The 20,906-nt window shown below is 42.5% G+C and overlaps 1 protein-coding gene across 2 annotated transcripts in view; it reads left to right on the top strand.

Moving 5' to 3' along the window:
• The window catches only part of WDR59 (WD repeat domain 59), a 120,439-nt gene that overhangs the window by 34,011 nt on the left and 65,522 nt on the right, over positions 1 to 20,906 (top strand). For both annotated transcript variants that reach the window (XM_082676436.1, XM_082676435.1), the window contains exons 9-17: positions 2,577 to 2,654; positions 4,816 to 4,972; positions 9,738 to 9,817; positions 10,845 to 10,977; positions 11,108 to 11,232; positions 15,036 to 15,200; positions 17,705 to 17,800; positions 17,956 to 18,112; positions 18,617 to 18,686. In XM_082676436.1, the coding sequence (XP_082532562.1) occupies positions 2,577 to 2,654; positions 4,816 to 4,972; positions 9,738 to 9,817; positions 10,845 to 10,977; positions 11,108 to 11,232; positions 15,036 to 15,200; positions 17,705 to 17,800; positions 17,956 to 18,112; positions 18,617 to 18,686 (1,061 nt within the window). The remainder of the gene's footprint in view (positions 1 to 2,576; positions 2,655 to 4,815; positions 4,973 to 9,737; positions 9,818 to 10,844; positions 10,978 to 11,107; positions 11,233 to 15,035; positions 15,201 to 17,704; positions 17,801 to 17,955; positions 18,113 to 18,616; positions 18,687 to 20,906) is intronic.

Below are 20,906 nucleotides of genomic sequence, written 5' to 3'. Positions count from 1 at the left end.
TTGGTATGGTTAGCAAAGCTAGAATCGTACACTCAGGCTTAAAATCTAACTTCTCTCTGGAGGTTTGTAAATCCCCTGGGGCTGTAATTTATTCTTATGTGCCAACAGTGGTTTTTCTGTTTGTTTGTTTGTTTGTTTTGGATTTAAGTGTTTGTCCCCATACCCCATCAGCTTGTTTCCCAACTTCAGGAACCAGTAATAATCCGATTCACCTCCTTCTCTTTCTTTGAGGTCCCCAAGTTTGTCAATATTCACTGACAACTTTACTACCCTTGAGGCCTGGATTCCATAGGTAATAAAATAGAAACAGACCAGTTTCCACATGTGAAACACAGTCCTTATTCCTTACTAGTGGGCTTAGCTTATGAATTAAATGAGATTTTTGGCATGGTATTTGATTTATTCCACTATACCCTGGTAGGAAGACAGTTTTTATTGAACATATACAAATAACATAATTGGAAAAAGTGAAGCAATTTAGAGGCACTTATAATAGTCAGCCATTGTTTTTAGTAATTGGTTGATAAGGCTCAATGCATGCCATTTTTTCCTACATAATCATTTTCTTTAGTTTATCTGACAATTTATTAGCTTATAATTTATAACAATAATTTTCATTCTATTTGTCTTTTGTGAATTCTAAGGGGTCTGCTGGAACAAGATACCGTTGAATGAGTTTCACTTCACTTTGTAGATTGTAAACTGTAAAACTGTTGTATTGAGGGTGAGAGCTAGATCAAGAAGAAAGAAAAGGATTTTTCTTCTATGACCATTAAAAATAGAACATGAACTGTAATGAAATTCTTTCATGTCAGTTTGGATAACCAATTGTTTTTTTCCTTATCTTGGGGTAAGCAGGCTATTTTACAAAATTGCCATCTTCCAGGCTGAGTCCTGGAAATCCAGACCCAGTCCCCTTGTGCATTCTGACATGTTCGTGGTATAAGGGGAGCCATATTGAGAAACCCGTACCCAGCGGCTGTGCCCTGTGATGTCAGCAGTCAGGAACCTGGTTCTTGACCGAGGGTCTTCCGACATTTCTTCAGAAAAATTTCTTTTGATCCCTAGCTTGGAGCAGAGGCCTTTGGCAATGGTAAGAGGAAAGCAGAAGTTACCTATGGATAGGGGGCAGCATGGCTCTGGTTAACATTATAATAACCAACTTGATCACATTGAAATAGACTGAAGTCCTCCGTTCAACTATAAAGTAATCATTTCATAAGACCCCATCAATGATGGCCTTGAGAATAAGAGCTTTTTTTTTTTTTTTTTTTTCCGGTACACGGGCCTCTCACTGTTGTGGCCTCTCCCGTTGCGGAGCACAGGCTCCGGACGCGCAGGCTCAGCGGCCATGGCTCACGGGCCCAGCTGCTCCGCGGCATGTGGGATCTTCCCGGACCGGGGCACGAACCCGCGTCCCCTGCATCGGCAGGCGGACTCTCAACCACTGCGCCACCAGGGAAGCCCCTGTCACCTGTTTTTGACAATAGTTCCTTAATACCTGATAGTTCAGAGTTTCAGTCTTGGCCCTCCTGCCTTTGGTGCTCTGCCATTTCCTGCTTTCATGGCAAATGCTTGAGCTCTAAGTGTGTTTGTTTTTCTGTTAAAAGCATAAATGTCTCTAAGGCTCAGTTTTTGTCTGGCTCACCTGTGTGTTCCCTGCACCTTCTGTGTTGGAGTGGGTGGAAGAGTGGACGTGAGTGGTTGGGCCCCAAACAGTCGCACAGTCACCTTTTTGCTGTGTGGCCTTGACAAGTTACATCGTTTAGTAATTTAGCTTCCACCCTTGAAAAAGAGATTCATAACACCCACTGTATGATTGTTGTAAGGATTAGATGGGATGAAACTCTTAAAGCTCTAAGCATCTGTCTGAAATGCAGTCAGCAGTCAGTACATTTTTAACTACTAGCAATAGCGGTAGTTAATTTAGTAGTTAAATTACTCTATGTGGTGTGAAGTGATACAGGATGAAAAGTTGTCACTCCTACCTTTCAACTATGAAGGTAGTTTAATAGGCAGGCTGGCAGTGATCTGCCTCAAGGAGTGATCCTCATGTGTTCACAGAAGTCTTTGTTTCTCCTATAATGTTTCTGAGTGTGAAAGGGGCGTTTCCTGTGTGTCTCTGTCACAGGAGCATGGCCATGGGGGCTGACTCAAATGCAGTTAGAGGACAGAAAGCGTGGAATTTGAAGGCTAGGCTTATTTCTTTTCTGTTTTTTTTTTTAATATTTATTTGGCTGCATTGGGTCTTAGTTGTGGCACGCGGGATCTTTGTTGAGTCATGGGGGATCTTTCATTGAGGTGCACGGGCTTCTGTCTAGTTGTGGCACTTGGACTCAGTAGTTGTGGTGTGCGGGCTCTCTAGTTGTGGCACACAGGCTTAGTTGCCCCGTGGCATGTGGGATCTTAGTTCTCCGACCAGGGATTGAACCCGCATCCCTTGCATTGGAAGGAGGATTCTTAACCACTGGACCACCAGGGAAGTCCCGGCTATGCTTACTTTGATAGTTGAGGTTTTTTTGGGTTTTTTTTTAATGGCATTTATTTCACAAATTGTACTGCTTTCTTTCTTCCAGTTCTGGGATTACCGCCAGCCTCGGAAATACCTCAATATTCTCCCTTGCCAGGTGCCTGTCTGGAAGGCCCGATACACTGTGAGTGAGATGCCCTACCTCTTGCTCGGAAACATTATCTAGGTGTTTTGGACAGAAGGGGCCAGGGACATTTCCTCTTATTTTTTTGTGAGACAGTTTTCTCCTTCTGTCTTGGTTTAGAAGTGGGACAAAGGTGGTAATGACGGCATAAAAGCTGTTATCTATTTAAAAATTTGCCCTTGGGTCGTTGGGTGAGACTCTGTACTAGAAGTGCGAGACTAGCTGGGCTGGGGAGCTGGGCAGTGTGAAGGTGGTCAGTAAGGGAGGGGAAGAGGGTAAGCTGGAGGGTTGAGAGGCTGGAGGTCAGTGGATTGTGGTAGAAAGAACTCTGGCTTTAGATTCAGAAGACCTTGGTTTAAGGCTTGGCAATGACATTTAATTTTTTTCTCCAGCTTTACTGAGATATAATTGACATATAACATGGCATAAGTTCAAGGTATACAACATGTTGATATGTTAGACTTACATATTGCCAAACAGTTACCACTGTAGCATTTGTTAACACTTCCATCGTCACATAATTACCATCTCTTTTCTGCAATGAGAACATTTAAGATCTATTCTCTTAACTCTCGAGTATATCATAGGTGCTATTAACCATAATCACACGCTGTACATTAGATCTCCAGAGCTTATTCATCTTATAACCAGAAGTTTGTACCCTTTGACCAGCATCTCCCTGTTTCTCCCACCCCCAACCCCTGGTAACCACCGTTATACTCTGTTTGTATGAGTTCAGCTTTTTAGATTCCACGTATAATGATATCATACAGTATTTATCTTTGTCTGACTTATTTCACTTACCATAATGCCCTCAAGGTCCATCCATATTGTGACAAATGGCAGGGTTTCCTTGTTTCTTGTCGCTGAATAATATTCCATTGTATATGTACCACATCGTCTTTATTCATTCATCCATTAACGGACATGTAGGTTGTTTCTATATCTTGGCTATTGTGAATAATGCTGTAATGAGCCATTTAATACTTGTGCGGCCTTGGGCAAGCCACCTGTGTTTTTTGAGTAATAGTTTCCTCCTGTGTCAAACATGAATAATAGTGTTTAATATCCCTTGCTCTTTTTAAAAATTGTGATAAAATTCCTTATTTTTAAGTGTCCAATTCGGTGGCATTTAGTACCTGTACAATATGTTTTCCCTTTGGAAAAAAGACATGTATGAAAATGCTGTACAAACCACAAAATGCTACAAGTATAGTGGATAGGCTGTTACCGACCTTCCAACTTTGTTGCCAGATGGATAATTGATCAGAGATAATATATTTCCTTCAGTGTCAACTTGAAAGGGAGCACAGGGATGAATGGAGGGATCTTTATGCATTAGGCTGCCACCTGCTGCGTCATGGCGTGAAGAAGAGAATTGGGGTATTACTTGGCCTTCTCATCTGGGAGCACTTGGGAGGAAGTCAGACTTTGCTCTTGTGAATTGAAATACTTCTCTGGATTCATATGTTTGCTTTAAAAAACAAACAGGAAAGCTCAGGAGTGCTGCCAAGAGGGCAGGAGACAATCAATGTGCTCTTAGGTGGCCTTGGCTTAATTCCTTAAAGAACAGAGTCTGCCTGTCAACCAAATGAGCCCCTTAGCTACCTCGCAGATTGGGTGTTTATGAGTGGAAAGTGTCGGTCCTGAAATTGGAAGATTTTCCTCTGCAAAGCTGTGGTCTTGCAGGCTGTGGGAGGGCGTTGCTCCACGTCGATGGTGTGCTTCTGGTGCATTTCTGCATGGCGGGGTTTGTTTGCTGTCTGGGGTTACCCTCAGTGTGCTTTGCACGCTCATTCTGGGAATGTACTCGATAACTCTCAGAGGGAACTCGTGGAGAGGAGCCGGGGTGTTCCCGTGTGCAACCCCTAGAGCCATTTGCTTATTTTACATTAAAAAACGTTCTTCTCCAAGTATTTGGCTTAGCTTTATTTTTTACTTGCTGTGGTCCCTTCCATCAGCAAAGAAAAAAAAAAAAAAGGAAAGCAAATGAAAAGTAGATGTTGATGGTCAACTGATGGTATTTGGAAAAATGTTCCCCAGATGGGTTGGGGCCTCCCATCATCCAGTTTATTTTAATTAGGCGAGAATTCCAACGTGGGTAACTCAAGACAGCGGATTCTCCCTGGAACAATGCCTGCTTTTCCCTCTTCTGCCACAGCCTTTCAGCAATGGATTGGTGACCGTGATGGTTCCCCAGCTGCGGAGGGAGAACAGCCTGCTCTTGTGGAATGTCTTTGACTTGAACACGCCGGTCCATACCTTCGTAGGCCATGATGATGTGGTGCTGGAATTCCAGTGGAGGAAACAGAAGGAAGGTGGGTGGGAGGGAGACCGCCAACTGATTTCCTCCTGAGCCCTGCTCACCAACAGCTCCCGTCGGGGTGGGCCCCGTGATCGGAGGGGAGGATGCAGGAACAGGGCTGGCTTAGGAGCGGGAGTCAGGGAACCTCCCCCTTTAATCGTAGGTGGGTGATAGGGTGTGTGGCTGTGCTTCTTCCCCCCAAGTCCATCCTCTTGTGTTCTGTGTAGTGTCTCTCCTATGTGGAAGGGATCTGGAGAGGTTGGTAGCCTTGCTGTTGGATCATTTCTAGAGCTGAAAAACTCAGGGGTCATCGCACACTCAGAAATCCCTGGCACTTGCTCCTTCCCCCCCGTTTTTGTTTATTTGTTTGTTTGTTTTGTTTTGTTTTGGCTGCAACGTGCGGCTTGTGGTATTTTAGTTCCCCCATCAGGGATCAAACCCGGGCCCTTGGCAGTGAGAGCGTGGAGTCCTAACCACTGGATTGCCAAGGAATTCTCCCTTCCCCCTCTATTGATGAGGGAGATGCAGGGTCATCGTCAGTACCACCTACCACGTATTCCCAGTTCTCTTCACAAGCACACAGTGGTATTTCACCTCCCAACCCCTTGAAGATAGGTTTGGCCACATGACCTGCTTGGATCTTGAAACATGAACGAAAGTGATGCAGTCCCTTTTGGGTTGAAGTGGTAACAGCCAGTGTGCAATTATTTACCCTCTCTGCTTCTTCCGAGGTACCTGGAGAAACTCCATGTGGCGCTGCTCCCACCAGGGTGGGGGTGAGGTGAAGATGTAGAGAGAGCAGGAGAGCCTTGCATTAAGCCACTGAGATTTGGGGCTGTTTGTTATTGCAGCTTAATCTAGCTAGCCCTCATTCATGCATCATAAGTATAAGGGGGTTTAGGAAGCCCTCAGCCTCACTTTCTCCACCAACACACCATGCAAACTTAATTTCAACCTCCCTTGTCTTGAGATCTTATTGCCACACTCTCTAAATGTTTTCCAGACCAGAAGTATATTTCATGGTCTTTTCATATCACAAAAGGAAAACCGGGCAGTGGAGTGGTGTGACTTGTCCAGAGTCCAGGAGAGGTCTCTGGTGGACCTGGAATTAGAGCAGTCATCTTATCCCAGCTTGTTTGTGACCTTCACAAGCCGCTTCTAGGATATTTTTTTTTGTTTTTTTAAATTTTTATTTATTTATTTATTTAAAAATATTTATTCATTTATTTGGCTGCATTGGGTCTTCGTTGCGGCACGCAGGATGTTTGTTGTGGCATGCAGGATCCTTCACTGTGGCACGTGGGGTCTTCGTTGCAGCACACGAGCTTCTCTCTAGTTGTGGCTCAGGGACTCTAGAGTGCACGGGTTTAGTTGCCCCGCGGCATGTGGGATCTTAGTTCCCCGACCAGGGATTGAACCCATGTCCCCTGCATTGAAAGGTGAATTCTTAACCACTGGACCACCAGGGAAGTCCCTAGGATTGTTTTTGAAAGGAATCTTTTGATCAGGCTCTTAATTTTCCCATCTTCATTTCCATAATCTGACTTGCTTCTAGAAACACGAGGCTGCTTGGTCTCTATGCCATCAATTTCCATGCTTGACTTCATCTTTCATCTCTTTGTCCTGCATTTTGCCATTGAAAAGAGATGATAGAGTTTCCCCATGGTCTGGCAGCGAGAGGTTGGCCTGTAGTTTTGGACTGAAATAAAAAGTTTTTAGCAACCCATTTTCAGTTGTCTGTGTCATCTGTAAGCTGGCAGGGTGAATTGTATAAATTGGGGCTGTCTAGCCAGTAGTGAAATTTTGAGTACAAGTTATAGGTGTTTTCTAAAATTCCTTTTTACTGTGAGATATATCATCTACAAAATTGCATAAAACATGTAGCGTTTATAATGTGAAAATCTGTGTGACTACCACCAAGGTCAAGAAAGAAAGCATTGCTAGAACCCGGAAGCTTCCCGATCACAATCCTTTCCCTTTCCTAGGGGTAAACACTATCCTAACATTTACGATAGTGATTTCTGTTTTTATTTTTACAGTTTACCACCCATTTCTGCATCCCTAAAAATACTTTAGGTTTGTTTGTTTTTGAACCTTTTATAAATGTAGTCATCCTGCATGTATTCCTTTTTTAAAAAAAAATTATTTAGTTGCAGCATGCGGACTCTTAGTTGCAGCATGCACGCGGGATCTAGTTCCCCGACTAGGGATCGAACCTGGGCCCCCTCCATTGGGAGCCCAGAGTCTCACCCACTGGACCACCAGGGAAGTCCCCATCCTGCATGTATTCTTATATTTTACTTCTGTCTCAACCTAATGGTGTTCCATTTTCTTTTTACTGCCATGTCTTCTTAGTCAGTTTTTACTGGACCACCTCAGGCTTTGATGTTGGTTTTTCACTGTGGTGAAGGAGCTCTCAGAGGTAGGAAAAGAATCAGGATGTTGTGGTCCAAGGAAAAGGATGCTTCATGAAGGAATCAGAGGTCATTGGTTTTGGGTTTTGCTGAAGGATCTCCATGCAAAGTAAGAGAGAAGCACTTAATTGTATAAATAGGTATAAATAGGAAGCCATACGATCATTAAGAGACCAGTTCCAAAAGCTGATTGAGGAGGGAAGCCTGATTGTAAGACAGTGGAAACAGAGGCAGCACGAACTGGTTTTGTGAATGAGTTTGCCTTCAGAGGCAAGGAGTAGACTAAATTCCTAGGAGGAGGCTGCTGCCCTCTCTGTTTGAAGGCAAGGAGAAGAGGCAAGAAAGGGAGTAGGTGTGAAAGCAAAGGCCCTTTGAAAATAGGGAATAGGGCCGAAGACCCAAGTAGAGGATTTGGGTTTAGAAAGGAATTAGGCATAACTTTTCTTCAAAGTCAGGGACATGAAAAGAGGCTGGATGTGGAGTCAGAAAATTGTTGCTGGGGCTTCCTTGGTGGTCCAGTGGTTAGGACTCTGTGCTTTCACTGCCGAGGGCCCGGGTTCAATCCCTGGTTGGGAAACTAAGATCCTGCAAGCCATGCAGCGATGCCAAAAAAGAAAATAAGAAAAGAAAATCGTTGTTATGAACATGGGCTAGATGGTGGTTCTCATGACAGGTGGTAGCTCAGAATAGTTGCTGTCTTGATAGTTGTACACAGGGATGTTTTAAAACATGGAGGAATGAAGACCTGGTTGAAGGCAGTGACACAGAGAAGGAACTTTGGCCCTCACTCACTCTGTTCTTTGTTGCCTCAGTTTCCCCATCCATAATACGAGGGAATGGATGAAACTATTTCTAGATTCTTTGCTCTCTAAAGATGGCCATAAAAAAGATTCTAGATACCGCAGAATTACCCTGAAATGTTCTGATCTTCCATAAAGCTCTTTCAGAAAGCACCTTGGACCTTTTTATTGATAGGATAATTTCCCTTTGACCAGTCCTATCGTGTGAAAATACAATTCAGTCAGTTAAGAACATTAAAGATTGATTATTCCTTTTATAAAGAGATGCATTTCCTTACCAAAAAATTATTTTAAACAGTAAGATGTCACGATGCATTTAAAACAATTCATTTTACAAGCAACCTATTCATCCCCAGCTCCTCTGGAGCACGTAAAAGGAAGAACATTTGTGGAGGTGAAAGTTCAGTGAGACGTTAAATCCCAGCATCTCTCTTCACTTGCTAATTTGTGAGCTATTATTTCACTTCATTTAAGTTTCTGCTCAGGACTTCCCTGGTGGCGCAGTGGTTAAGAATCTGCTTGCCAGTGCATGGGACATGGGTTCAAGTCCTGGTCCGGGAAGATCCCACATGCTGTGGAGCAGCTAAGCCCGTGCACCACAACTACTGAGCCTGCGCTCTACAGCCCGCGAGCCACAACTACTGAGCCCGTGTGCCACAACTACTGAAGCCCGCATGCCTAGAGCTCGTGCTCCAAAACGAGAAGCCACCACAATTAGAAGACCGTGCGTAGCCACGAAGACCCAGCGCAGCCAAAGATAAATAAATTTATTAAAAAAGAAATAAGGGCTTCCCTGGTGGTGCAGTGGTTGAGAGTCCTCCTGCCGATGCAGGGGACACAGGTTTGTGCCCCGGCCCGGGAAGATCCCACATGCCGCGGAGGGGCTGGGCCCGTGAGCCATGGCCGCTGAGCCTGCGCATCCAGAGCCTGTGCTCCGCAACGGGAGGGGCCACAACAGTGAGAGGCCCGCGTACCGGAAAAAATAAATAAATAAATAAAAATAAGGTTCTGCTCAAAGGTGACTTCCTCAGGAAAGTCCTGTCTAAAAATAGTTCCCCTGTCGGTCTCTATCCTCTTATCCCATGTTATTTTTTTCATAACATTGTCACTACCGGACATGTTATTGTATGTTTCTACCATTGGAATGTGAGATCTGTAAAGACAGAGATTCTTTTTTTTTTTTTTGCGGTACGTGGGCCTCTCACTGTTGTAGCCTCTCCCGTTGCAGAGCACAGGCTCCGGACGCACAGGCTCAGCGGCCATGGCTCACGGGCCCAGCCCCTCAGCGGCATGTGGGATCTTCCCGGACCGGGGCATGAACCCATGTCCCCTGTATTGGCAGGCGGACTCTCAACCACTGTGCCACCAGGGAAGCCCAAGACAGAGATTCTTGTATTCAGTTTATAGCCCTAGTGCCTAGAACAGTACCTGGCATATAGGAGATGTTCCATAAATATTTGTTAAATGGATGAATGGATGAATGAATCTCACCCCATCGCAACCTGTAAGAAACTTGATGTTGAATCCAGAAAAACCTCCATGATTCTTATCTGGTGATTTCTAGGGTCCAAGGACTACCAACTGGTTACGTGGTCACGGGATCAGACCCTGAGAATGTGGCGGGTGGATTCCCAGATGCAGAGGGTATGTATTCAATGATGCTGTGGAGGAATGTTAACTGGATACACCAGAAACTTAAGATAGAAGATTTGGTAGTTGAAGAAGTTAGAGGATACGTAATGGACATTTAATACGTACTTGCCTGTTGGCCGAGTGGCTTGTGTATGCTACACTGAGGCTTTGAGGTATTCAAGAGCCCACTTCAGTATTCAGCACTTGAAGGCTTCAAAGCCTCTGAGTGTCTTTTTTTCCTCTTGTCCTGATCTAAGGTAGTGTGGGTTAGCATACTGAGCGAGGGGCTTGGGGGCTTCATTTCTTTCTCTTATAAATGGGCTAGAAAATCTGCCCTGGCACTAGGCCGCGTTCAGAGTTCTCCACGTTCATCAACACCACCTGTCAAGTGAAGCCCTTTCCAGTTTTTGCCCCATAAATTGTATCTGTTCTTATATGAAGCACAGTGGTCCCTGTGTGAACTGCTTTCGTGGCCCTTGCTTTGCTCTGCCCCATCACGGGTTTCTGTCTTCTCATCTGGTGGCTAAATTCCTTGAAGGGGGGATCCTTGTCTCACTTGTATTGCATCCCATACAGCACTCTGTACAGAGTGGATAGAAAATGCTGGGTCAGATTTGCTACACTGCTTAGTACCAAGTCATTCATGAGCAATTTTGGTCAAATACCATCACCTTATTGCCTTTTAAATCAGTTTTCTCCAAAAAGTACCATTTGCTCCAAATGCTTTGAGGTTATGATATTTTTGCTCTTGTGTTGGCTGAATAACTCCATCAAGGCTGGAGTTTAAAAGGTTTTCTGAGATTTGCGTAACCTATGAACAGGATAAAACATTTTCCAGGGTAGACTAATAGAGTCTGTTACCCTGTGTATTTAACCAGGGAGAATTGGTGATGGGCAAAACTCATTTTGATTGTATGTGTTTGGGGCTGACATCTCTCTCCTTTGTGATTCCCATTTTTAAGTCAGAACTCAATCAAACACGACAGTCCTTTCCACTGACTTCTCTAGACCTAGATCTATGTCCTCCCCTCTGTTGCAGCTTTGTGCAAATGACATCTTAGATGGTGTTGATGAGTTCATTGAGAGCATTGCTCTTCTGCCGGAACCAGAGAAGACCCTTCACACTCAGGATACAGATCACCAGCACAACTCCAGCCACGGGGAGGAAGAAGGTAATTGCTCACACTGTTTTAGGTGCGGTGCCCCTCTGTGCATCTCCGAGTTGTGGCAAATACCCCAGAACTGCTCTCTGAATCCATTTCAGAAATCTTTTCCAACAAGTTACCCTCTCTCTCCTGCTAGTCTTAAAGGAAGACCCCCCAAGCAGTCTCCTGGAAGAGAAGAAATCAGAGCAGCTGGGCCTGCCTCAGACTCTGCAGCAGGAGTTCTCCCTGATCAACGTGCAGATCCGCAATGTGAACGTGGAGGTGCTCGGGCTTAGCAAACTGTCTCTCGCTTGCGGTTGGCGGTTGGTGGGTGAGGGGACTATTTCAGCCATGATTTAGGCTAGCAATATAGCTTTGCTGCTTTAACAGGGAAGTGTTCTGTGCTTGCTTTTTTGTTTTCTATGTTATCTAAGGACATAGATATTTTACAAACGCAGATTATTTTCCCTTACCCTGTTATTTTCTCATAAGATGAACCAAGGGATAAACTGATGCTCAAATGTCTTAAAATCTCCTTAGATGCTCTAACACCTCATTTTACTCTATGTGAAGATGCTCAGCTCCTGGAAAGTTTAGTGTTTTGGTGGGGGTTACTGGCAAAGTTAATGGCAGGGCTGAGTTTGGAAGCCAGCCTCCTGACTCTCCAAGGCTCTTAGTACTTTGCTGTACGATCTTGCCTTGTAAGCTGGTCATTTCCTCAAAGATTTAGATGCATGTTAAGAAGGTTACCAAGCCTCTTTGTTCATTTAACACACAGAGAGATTTACTCTTTTCCTTTTGGGCAGGTATTGAAATTCTGTGCTTCAGGGAATTGAGTCTTTCTGTGAAGGAGTTTTAAAACTTGATTAATTTTTCTCTTGCCCAGATTCAGTTAACAGTAGGCCTGGATCTGTGCACTTACATAATTGTATCATTTGGCCTTTAAAACAGCTCTGCAATAAGTAGTTTTATCCCCACTCTACAGATCAGGAAACAGAGACACTACGAAATGAAATAACTTGTCCGAGGTCAACAGCTATTTGAATCCGAGTCTCCAGATTTCCCATATGTGTGGCTCTTTTTGCCATCCTCCAGCTGCCATCTCTAGTTGGCAGCACAAGAAATCAAAAGAGATAAAGGATTCCTTGATTAATTGGTTATCTATATCAACTCAGTTTATATTCCCTTTGTCCCAGTTGAGAACAGTTTGGATATCCAGTGATCTAGTCTAAGAAGGAGATCTTGATTCCTTTCCCAGGACTGCTTTTTAAAAATTACTGAGAGGGACTTCCCTGGCGATCCAGTGGTTAAGACTCTGCACTTCCACTGCAGGGGGCGTGGGTTCAATCCCTGGTTGAAGAAGTAAGATCCCATATGCTGCGTGGCATGGCCAAATAAAAAATAATAATAAAATAAAATAAAAATTACTGAGCTGTAATTCACATACCACAAAATTCACCCTTTTAAAGTTTACAGGGACTTCCCTGGTGGTCCAGTGGTTGAGACTTTGCCTTCCAATGCAGGGGGTATGGGTTCGATTCTTGGTTGGGGAGCTAAGATCCCACGTGCCTTGAGGCCAAAACACCAAAACATAAAGCAGAAGCAATATTGTAACAAATTCAATAAAGACTTTAAAAATGGTCCACATCAAAAAAAAATCTTAAAAAAAAAATAAAGTGCACAATTTAGTGGTTCTTAGTACATTCACAAAGCCATGCAGCCATCACCAGTGCTACTTCCAGAGCATTTTCATCATCCCCAAAGAAGCCTTACATCCCCTAGCAGCCTCTTCCCATTTCCTCTCTCGCCAGCCCCTAGCAACCCCCGTCTCCTTTAGAGAGAAGGATTTTCCCAGGAGTACTTTTTTTTTGTTTTGACATCTTTATTGGAGTATAACTGCTTTACATTGTTGTGTTAGTTGCTGCTGTATAACAAAGTGAATCAGCTATACGTATACATATATCCCCATATCCCCTCCCTCTTGCGTCTCCCTCCCACCCCCCCATCCCACCCCTCTAGGTGGTCACAAAGCACTGAGCTGATCTCCCTGTGCCATGTGGCTGCTTCCCACTAGCTAGCTATTTTACATTTGGTAGTGTATATATTTCATTGCCACTCTCTCACTTAGTCCCAGCTTACCCTTCCCCCTCCCCGTGTCCTCAAGTCCATTCTCTACGTCTGTGTCTTTATTCCTGTCCTGCCCCTAGGTTATTCATAACCATTTTTTAAAAAATTCTATATATATGTTAGCATACAGTAGCTAACACATGTTAGCATACATTTCTCTTTCTGACTTACTTCACTCTGTATGACAGACTCTAGGTCCATCCACCTCACTACAAATAACTCAGTTTCGTTTCTTCTTATGGCTCAGTAATATTCCATTGTATATATGTTCCACATCTTCTTTATCCATTCATCTGTTGATGGACACTTAAGTTGCTTCCATGTCCTGGCTATTGTAAATAGTGCTGCAGTGAACATTGTGGTACATGTCACTTTTTGAATTATGGTTTTCTTAAGGTACATGCCCAGTAGTGAGATTGCTGGGTCATATGGTAGTTCTATTTTTAGTTTTTTAAGGAACCTCCATACTGTTCTCCATAGTGGCTGTATCAATTTAACATTCCCACCAACAGTGCAAGAGGGTTCCCTTTTCTCCACACCCTCGCCAGCATTTATTGTTTGTAGATTTTTTGATGATGGCCATTCTGACCGGTGTGAGGTGATACCTCATTATAGTTTTGATTTGCATTTCTCTAATGATTAGTGATGTTGAGCATCCTTTCACATGTTTCTTGACAGTCTGTATATCTTCTTTGGAGAAATGTCTATTTAGGTCTTCTGCTCATTTTTGGATTGGGTTGTTTGTTTTTTTGATATTGAGCTGCATGAGTTGTGTGTATATTTCAGAGATTAATCCTTTGTCAGTTGCTTCATTTGCAAATATTTTCTCCCATTCTGAGGTTTGTCTTTTAGTCCTGTCATTAGTTTCCTTTGCTGTGCAAAAGCTTTTAAGTTTCATTAGGTCCCATTTGTTTATTTTTGTTTTTATTTCCATTTCTCTAGGAGGTGGGTCAAAAAGGATCTTGCTGTGATTTATGTCATAGAGTGTTCTGCCTATGTTTTCCTCTAAGTGTCTGGCCTTATATTTAGATCTTTAATCCATTTTGAGTTTATTTTTGAGTATGGTGTTAGGGAGTGTTCTAATTTCATTGGGCTCTTTTACATGTAGCTGTCCAGTTTTCCCAGCACCATTTATTGAAGAGGCTGTCTTTTCTCCACTGTATATTCTTGCCTCCTTTATCAAAGATAAGGTAACCATATGTGTGTGGGTTTATCTCTGGGCTTTCTATCCTGTTCCATTGATCTATATTTCTGTTTTTGTGCCAGTACCATACTGTCTTGATTACTGTAGCTTTGTAGTATAGTCTGAAATCAGGGAGCCTGATTCCTCCAGCTCCGTTTTTCTTTCTCAAGATTGCTTTGGCTATTCGGGGTCTTTTGGGTTTCCATACAAATTGTGCAATTTTTTGTTCTAGTTCTGTGAAAAATGCCATTGGTAGTTTGGATAGGGATTGCTTTGAATCTGTAGATGGCTCTGGGCAGTATAGTCATTTTCACAATGTTGATTCTTCCAATCCAAGAACATGGTATATCTCTCCATCTGTTTGTATCATCTTTAATTTCTTTCATCAGTGTCTTAGTTTTCTGCATACAGGTCTTTTTTCTCCTTAGGTAGGTTTATTCCTAGGTCCCCGGAGTACTTTTAACTTGAGTCAGGTTTTTAACATCTTCCTGCTTTATTTTCCCATCTCAAAATAAATATAACAAGTTTCAGCCTATCTCACAGCTTTGGGATGAAGCTTTTTTAAGCAAAAACACTTTGAATTTATTAAATCGTGCTAAAATTAAAAATCCGTTTTGAAAATGAGTTGTCCACATCTTCCAAATTCATCTTTGGAGACTCTCTCTCACTCCGTTACCAGGAACCTAGAGCATTCAGTTACCTTATTTAAACCTGTTTGCATCTGAAGACCCTTTGCAGTTCCTCTCCAAAGCAGCTATTGATTTGTCCCCTGCAGATGGACGCAGCAGACAGGAGCTGCACAGTGTCTGTGCACTGCAGCAACCACCGCGTCAAGATGCTGGTGAAGTTCCCTGCGCAGTACCCGAACCACGCGGCCCCTTCCTTCCAGTTCATTAACCCCACCACCATCACATCCACTATGAAAGCGAAGCTGCTCAAGGTGGGCATCTGTGTTCATAAATTCTCCTTGATGTCTGAAGTGGAGAGCACTGCTCATTTGCATCAGTGTCTGAGTCGAGCAGTGAAGTTGAGTGAAAAAAACGAGTCGATAAGATTTGGACATCATGTGTCCTTCCACCTAGCAGGGTTAACAGCTGTATTCTTTTTGTGTAGAAAACATTGAGCGCTGATTCTTAATCTCTTTGGTCATGGACCGCCCCCTTCTAAAGTCTAATGAAAGCCACACACCCTTCCACAGAAAAATTTGCACAGATATTGCATATAACTTCAGAAATATTGCATATAAATCATAGGCAATTATGTAATTGCATATAATCTGCTCACAGATCTCATTAAAGCTATGTGTTAATCCCAGGTTAATACAATACAATTTCATTTATTTGGAAACTGTAGGCAAAATGTATTCTGAAGCTAAAAGATACTTTCTAATCAGAAAAAAAGTATGTAAGGTCATTAAAAAAATCTGTTCCATAAAAGGAGATGTTGTTACTTAGAGTGAGGCTGGCTGGCTGGACAGGTGAGGTGTGATAGGACAGCGGTGCCTGAATGGAGGGGTACAGCCTGGCCTCTCGTCTTTACCCTTACAGGTTCAGAAACTTGATTTGTCAGTTCACGCAGAGCTAATCAGGTGGAATCCTCATAAAAAAGCCCCATGAGCTGAGATACGTCTTTTTCGGTCTGAGCAGCATCGCATGTGAAATAGCAGAAATATCCTGACAGCAACAAGTTGACCTGAATGCTATTCATTTTTTGCCTAGTTTGTGTTATGTACACTTGATTGTTCTATCTTCTTGGGGTATGGTAGGTAACCAAGAAATTGTTCAAGCTTTGTGAGGGTCTGTGAAATGCTAATAACTCAGATTTTGTGGTACTTGACGTTTTGTCCTTGGAGTCTGAACATTTCGTTGCCTTGTTTGGACATACAAAAAAGGTAGATTTTTCTATTGGTATAAAAATGATAGGATAAGCAAGTGTTTTAAAGGTCTAATTCAGTGCTGTCCAATAGAAATGTGATGCAGACTACATGTAATTTTCAATTTTCTAGTAGCCATACTAATAAAAAAAGGTAAATTAATTTCAATAATATTTTAATTTAATCCAGTATATCCAGAGTATTATCATATCAACATGTAAGCAGTATAAAAATTATTGCGAGCGCTTACATTCTTCTTTTTTTTTTTTTGGTACTAAGTCTTCAACTTTTGGTGTGAATTTTATGCTTACAGCACATCGCAATCCAGACTAGCCACACTTCATGTGCTTTATAGTCCGGTAATGACTTCCATGTTAGACAGCCCAGGTCCAATTTACATGCCTACCTTCAGTATGTGTATGTCAGGTTATACCAATAGCATGTGCTTTAAAATGTTAAGCTGCATATATATATGTATATAAAATATATATATGTTATTCAAGTATAGTTGACTTACAACGTTGTGCCCCAATCTCTGCTGTACAGCAAAGTGACTCAGTTATACACATATATACATTCTTTTTTTAATATTCTTTTCCATTGTGGTTTATCCCAGGAGATTGGATATAGTTCCCTGTGCTATACAGTAGGACCTTGTTGTTTATCCATTCTAAATGAAATAGTTTACATTTACCAACCCTAAGTTCCCAGGCCATCTGTCTCCCTTCCCCCTCACCCTTGGCAACCCCAAGTCTGTTCTCTATGTCTGTGAGTCTGTTTCTGTTTTGTAGATAGGTTCATTTGTGCCATATTTTAGATTCCACATATAAGTGATATCATATGGTATTTGTCTTTCTCTCTCTGACTTACTTCAATTAGTATGATAATTTCTAGTTGCATCCATGTTGCTGCAAATGACATTATTTTGTTCTTTTTTTATGGCTGAGTAGTGTTCCATTGTATGTATGTACCACATCTTCTTTATCAATTTATTTGTCAGTGGACATTTAGGTTGTTTCCATGTTTTGGCTATTGTGAATAGTGCGCTATGAACATAGGGGTGCATGTATCTTTTTGAATTATAGTTTTGTCCAGGTATATTAGGCTTTATATTTTTAAAGGACCCCCCCCAAAAAGGTACATTTTAATTTTCACTAAAGTGAAATCTGTTCCCCCTGGCATGTATGTATCACATGGAACAGTTTTCAGTCCAGACTGGAGGATATTACTCTAAGTGATGCTGAGATTTCTCATGGAGGAGGGTGGGGTCGGGGGAGAGCAAAGGAGTAGAATTCACTATAAAGGAAGAATGGTGGTTCTAATCGTGCTCTCTGAGAGCCAGTGCATGTGCCTGCCATGGCAAAGGAAAGGGCATCTGGAAGAGGATTCACAAATGAATCTTTTCCCTGAGCCTCTCGGGGAGGGGGAAGGTGGTGTGTTGTGTTGGCAGCCTCAGACACAGCCATGCTCCGGTGCCCCAGCATCATTGCTGCTTCCGATGCTTCACACAATAAAAAAGAATCAGGAGAAAGAATGTTGCTCTTCTTGACTGCGTTTTGTGCCTTTTCTAGATCCTGAAAGACACTTCCCTGCAAAAAGTGAAACGCAACCAGAGCTGTTTGGAGCCCTGCCTGCGCCAGCTCGTTTCCTGCCTTGAGTCTTTTGTGGTGGGACCCTTGTTACCAAGCTATGCTTTGGGGTTTCGTTTCCTTTCCTCCTCCCTAAAATCCTGGGCTCCCTGATCTTGGAATAATGTGTCCTGTTTTGTAATTTGGCTTGAAGACAGATTGTGGGTTTTAGTCTCTTGCTTTTAAAATTTCAGAACCAAGAAGACAGCGCTTCCAGCAATCCCTTCGCGCTCCCGAACTCTGTCACGCCACCCCTACCGACATTTGCCCGGGTGACCACCGCCTACGGGTCCTACCAGGATGCCAATATTCCCTTTCCCAGAACCTCGGGGGCCAGATTCTGCGGGGCAGGTTGGTCTCTTTAGGTTCTCTGATTCTAGATTTCGAGAGAGAGAAGCTAAGAATGTCTGTATAAAAATTTCCATCAGAAAATGTTTCTTTGTTTTTATTTCCTGAGAACTCAAAAGATTTCTGTCATAGTGTTATCTGAAGCCGAATTGGCATCTGGGGACATACCCTAAGAATGTTCACCAGATTTACAGACTTAACTTGTTTCATTCTGATGAGTGTGAATTTGAGTCTTGACTCAACCTATTGAAAATACACATAGGAAATATAAAGTACCTGTGAAGACTTTTTCCAAACCACATGTATCCCATCTCTCCTGAATCCTGGAGATTCTTATCTTTGTTTTTATTAAGTACGGCTGCCGTTGGTGAGCCTGTGTAGCTTAGGATACTATGTCTTATCCTTCAGGTATATTGAGGTAGACAAAAGATGGACCAGTGCTTTCTTAGGATTTCCCGTGACCAGCTCATTGACCTTGATGTGCACGTGTGATGTCTCCTTTGACAGGGTACCTGGTGTATTTCACAAGGCCCATGACGATGCACCGAGCGGTGTCTCCGACTGAGCCTACTCCGAGGTGAGTCTGGGAGATGCAGGTGTATGCTACATTCATGGGCCAGAAATAGGCAGACATCTGGGAATTTGTCTTTGGACAATTTGTGTTAGTTATCACTCATTGTAAGATTAACTCCCAAAAGATCATGGTTCATTGAATTTCACCCAAGCTGAGATTTCTACTGTAAAGTTACTACTAGGAGTTGCTTGATAAAAACTGTTGTCAAAACAAGGCAAATTCTTTTTTAATGTGCTCTTCCCCTATCGCTCAAGTATTATCTGAATATTAAATAAAACTAGAATAATAGCAAGAGATAATCTATAGTCCCGTAACACTAATAGGCCACTTCTAACATTACCACACACATGTAGTGTATGTGCAGCCATCACTAGAGTCAATTCTAGAACCTTTGCATTATCCCAAAAAGAAACTTTGAATCCCTTAAAGGTCACCCCAGTCCCTAAGTCCCCCATTCCTCCAGCCCTGGGCAAACACTGATCTACCTTCTGTCTATAAATGTGCCTGTTCTGGACAGTTCATATAAATGGAATTGTATGTGTGTTCTTTTGTAACTGACGTCTTTCACTTAGTATATTTTCAAGGATCATACATGTTGTAGCATGTATCAGTACTTCATTTCTTCTTACTGCCAAATAATATTCCATTACATGTATATACCATGTTTTATTTATTCATACATCAGTCATTGGACATTGGGACTGTTTCCACTTTTTGGCCATTATGAATAATGCTGCTATGAACATTCAGTGCAAATTTTGTGTGGATATATATTTTTTCATTTTTCTTGGATATATACCTAGGAACTGAATGACTGGATCATATTGTAAATTTTTTTCTTAATTAATACACTTTATCTTTTAGAGCAATTTTGGGTTCATAGCAAAATTGAGTGCAGAGTACATATACCCCTGTCCCCACACCTTTACAACCTTCCTCATATTAGTGGTTTTTTTAAACTTAAATATTATGCTGTAGACTTCTGGTTCTGCAGTGTGATGACCAGGATAACTTGGAAACCCTCCTGCTACAAACACCTGGTTATACTGTATATGATATAATTAGCATACTTAATAATGAATAGCTAAGCTAACAAGAAAGAAAAGACATTGCACCAACTTCATGAGCAGGTGCTACGGCTGTCCTGGGAGTTTGCCAGTTTCTGCAGTAACCCAAGCAGATGAGAACTTGACCCTACAAGAAGTGGGAGTTAAATGCCAGAGAACACCCTACATTACACTAGATTCCTTATTTGAAAGGTTGGATTAGGAAACAATCACCTACTCTTTTTCTTTTTTTTTTTTAATTTTATGTTTTTGGCTGAGTTGGGTCTTTGTTACTGCATGCAGGCTTTCTCTAGTTGCGGCGAGTGGGGGCTACTCTTCATTGCGCTGCGTGGGCTTCTCACTGTGGTGGCTTCTCTTGTTGTAGAGCACGGGCTCTAGGTGCGCAGGCTTCAGTAATTGTGGCACACGGGCTCAGTAGTTGTGGCACATGGGCTCAGTAGTTGTGGCTTGTGGGCTCTAGAGTGCAGGCTCAGTAGTTGTGGCGCACGGCCTTAGTTGCTCCGCGGCATGTGGGATCTTCCCGGAGCAGGGCTCGAACCTGTGTCCCCTGCATTGGCAGGCAGATTCTTAACCACTGCACCACCAGGGAAGCCCCCAATCACCTACTCTTAAAAGGAAACAACAGATATCTGTGTCTGGACTTTGGGTCAGTGGGAAAGTGTTCCTATTAGAACATTTTTCTTACTAACAGTATTGTATTGAGGTATAATTTAGGGTACACAAATGTGAAGTCTGTACCTTGATGACCAGCACCCAGATCAGGATACAGAGCCTTGTCCTCACTCACAAAAGTTCCCTGGTCCCTTTACCCAGAGGAAATGATTCTTCTGCTTCCATCATTGAAGTTTAGTTTGCCTGTGCTTGAACTTCATCTAAGTAGAATCATCCAGCATGTCCTATTTTATGTCTGGCATGTTTTGCTCAACTTAACGTTTTTGAAATTGATCCACGTGGTTGCATGGATCAGTAGTTCCATGGTATGAAAATAATATAATTTGCTTATTCATACTCCGGTTGATGGACATTTGGATGATTTCCAGTTTTTATTTTATTATATGTAGACCTACACATACAAGTCTTTTTTTTTTAAATTTCATACAAGTCTTTTTATGGACATGTGTATTAATTTCTCTACCCAAGGAGTAGAATCCCTGGG

Source organism: Grampus griseus (genome assembly GCF_964374135.1).
Source record: "Grampus griseus genome assembly, chromosome: 19".
NCBI lineage: Eukaryota > Metazoa > Chordata > Mammalia > Artiodactyla > Delphinidae > Grampus > Grampus griseus.
The sequence above is the reverse complement of the archived record's forward strand: the minus strand, read 5'-3'. Positions and strand labels throughout refer to the sequence as shown.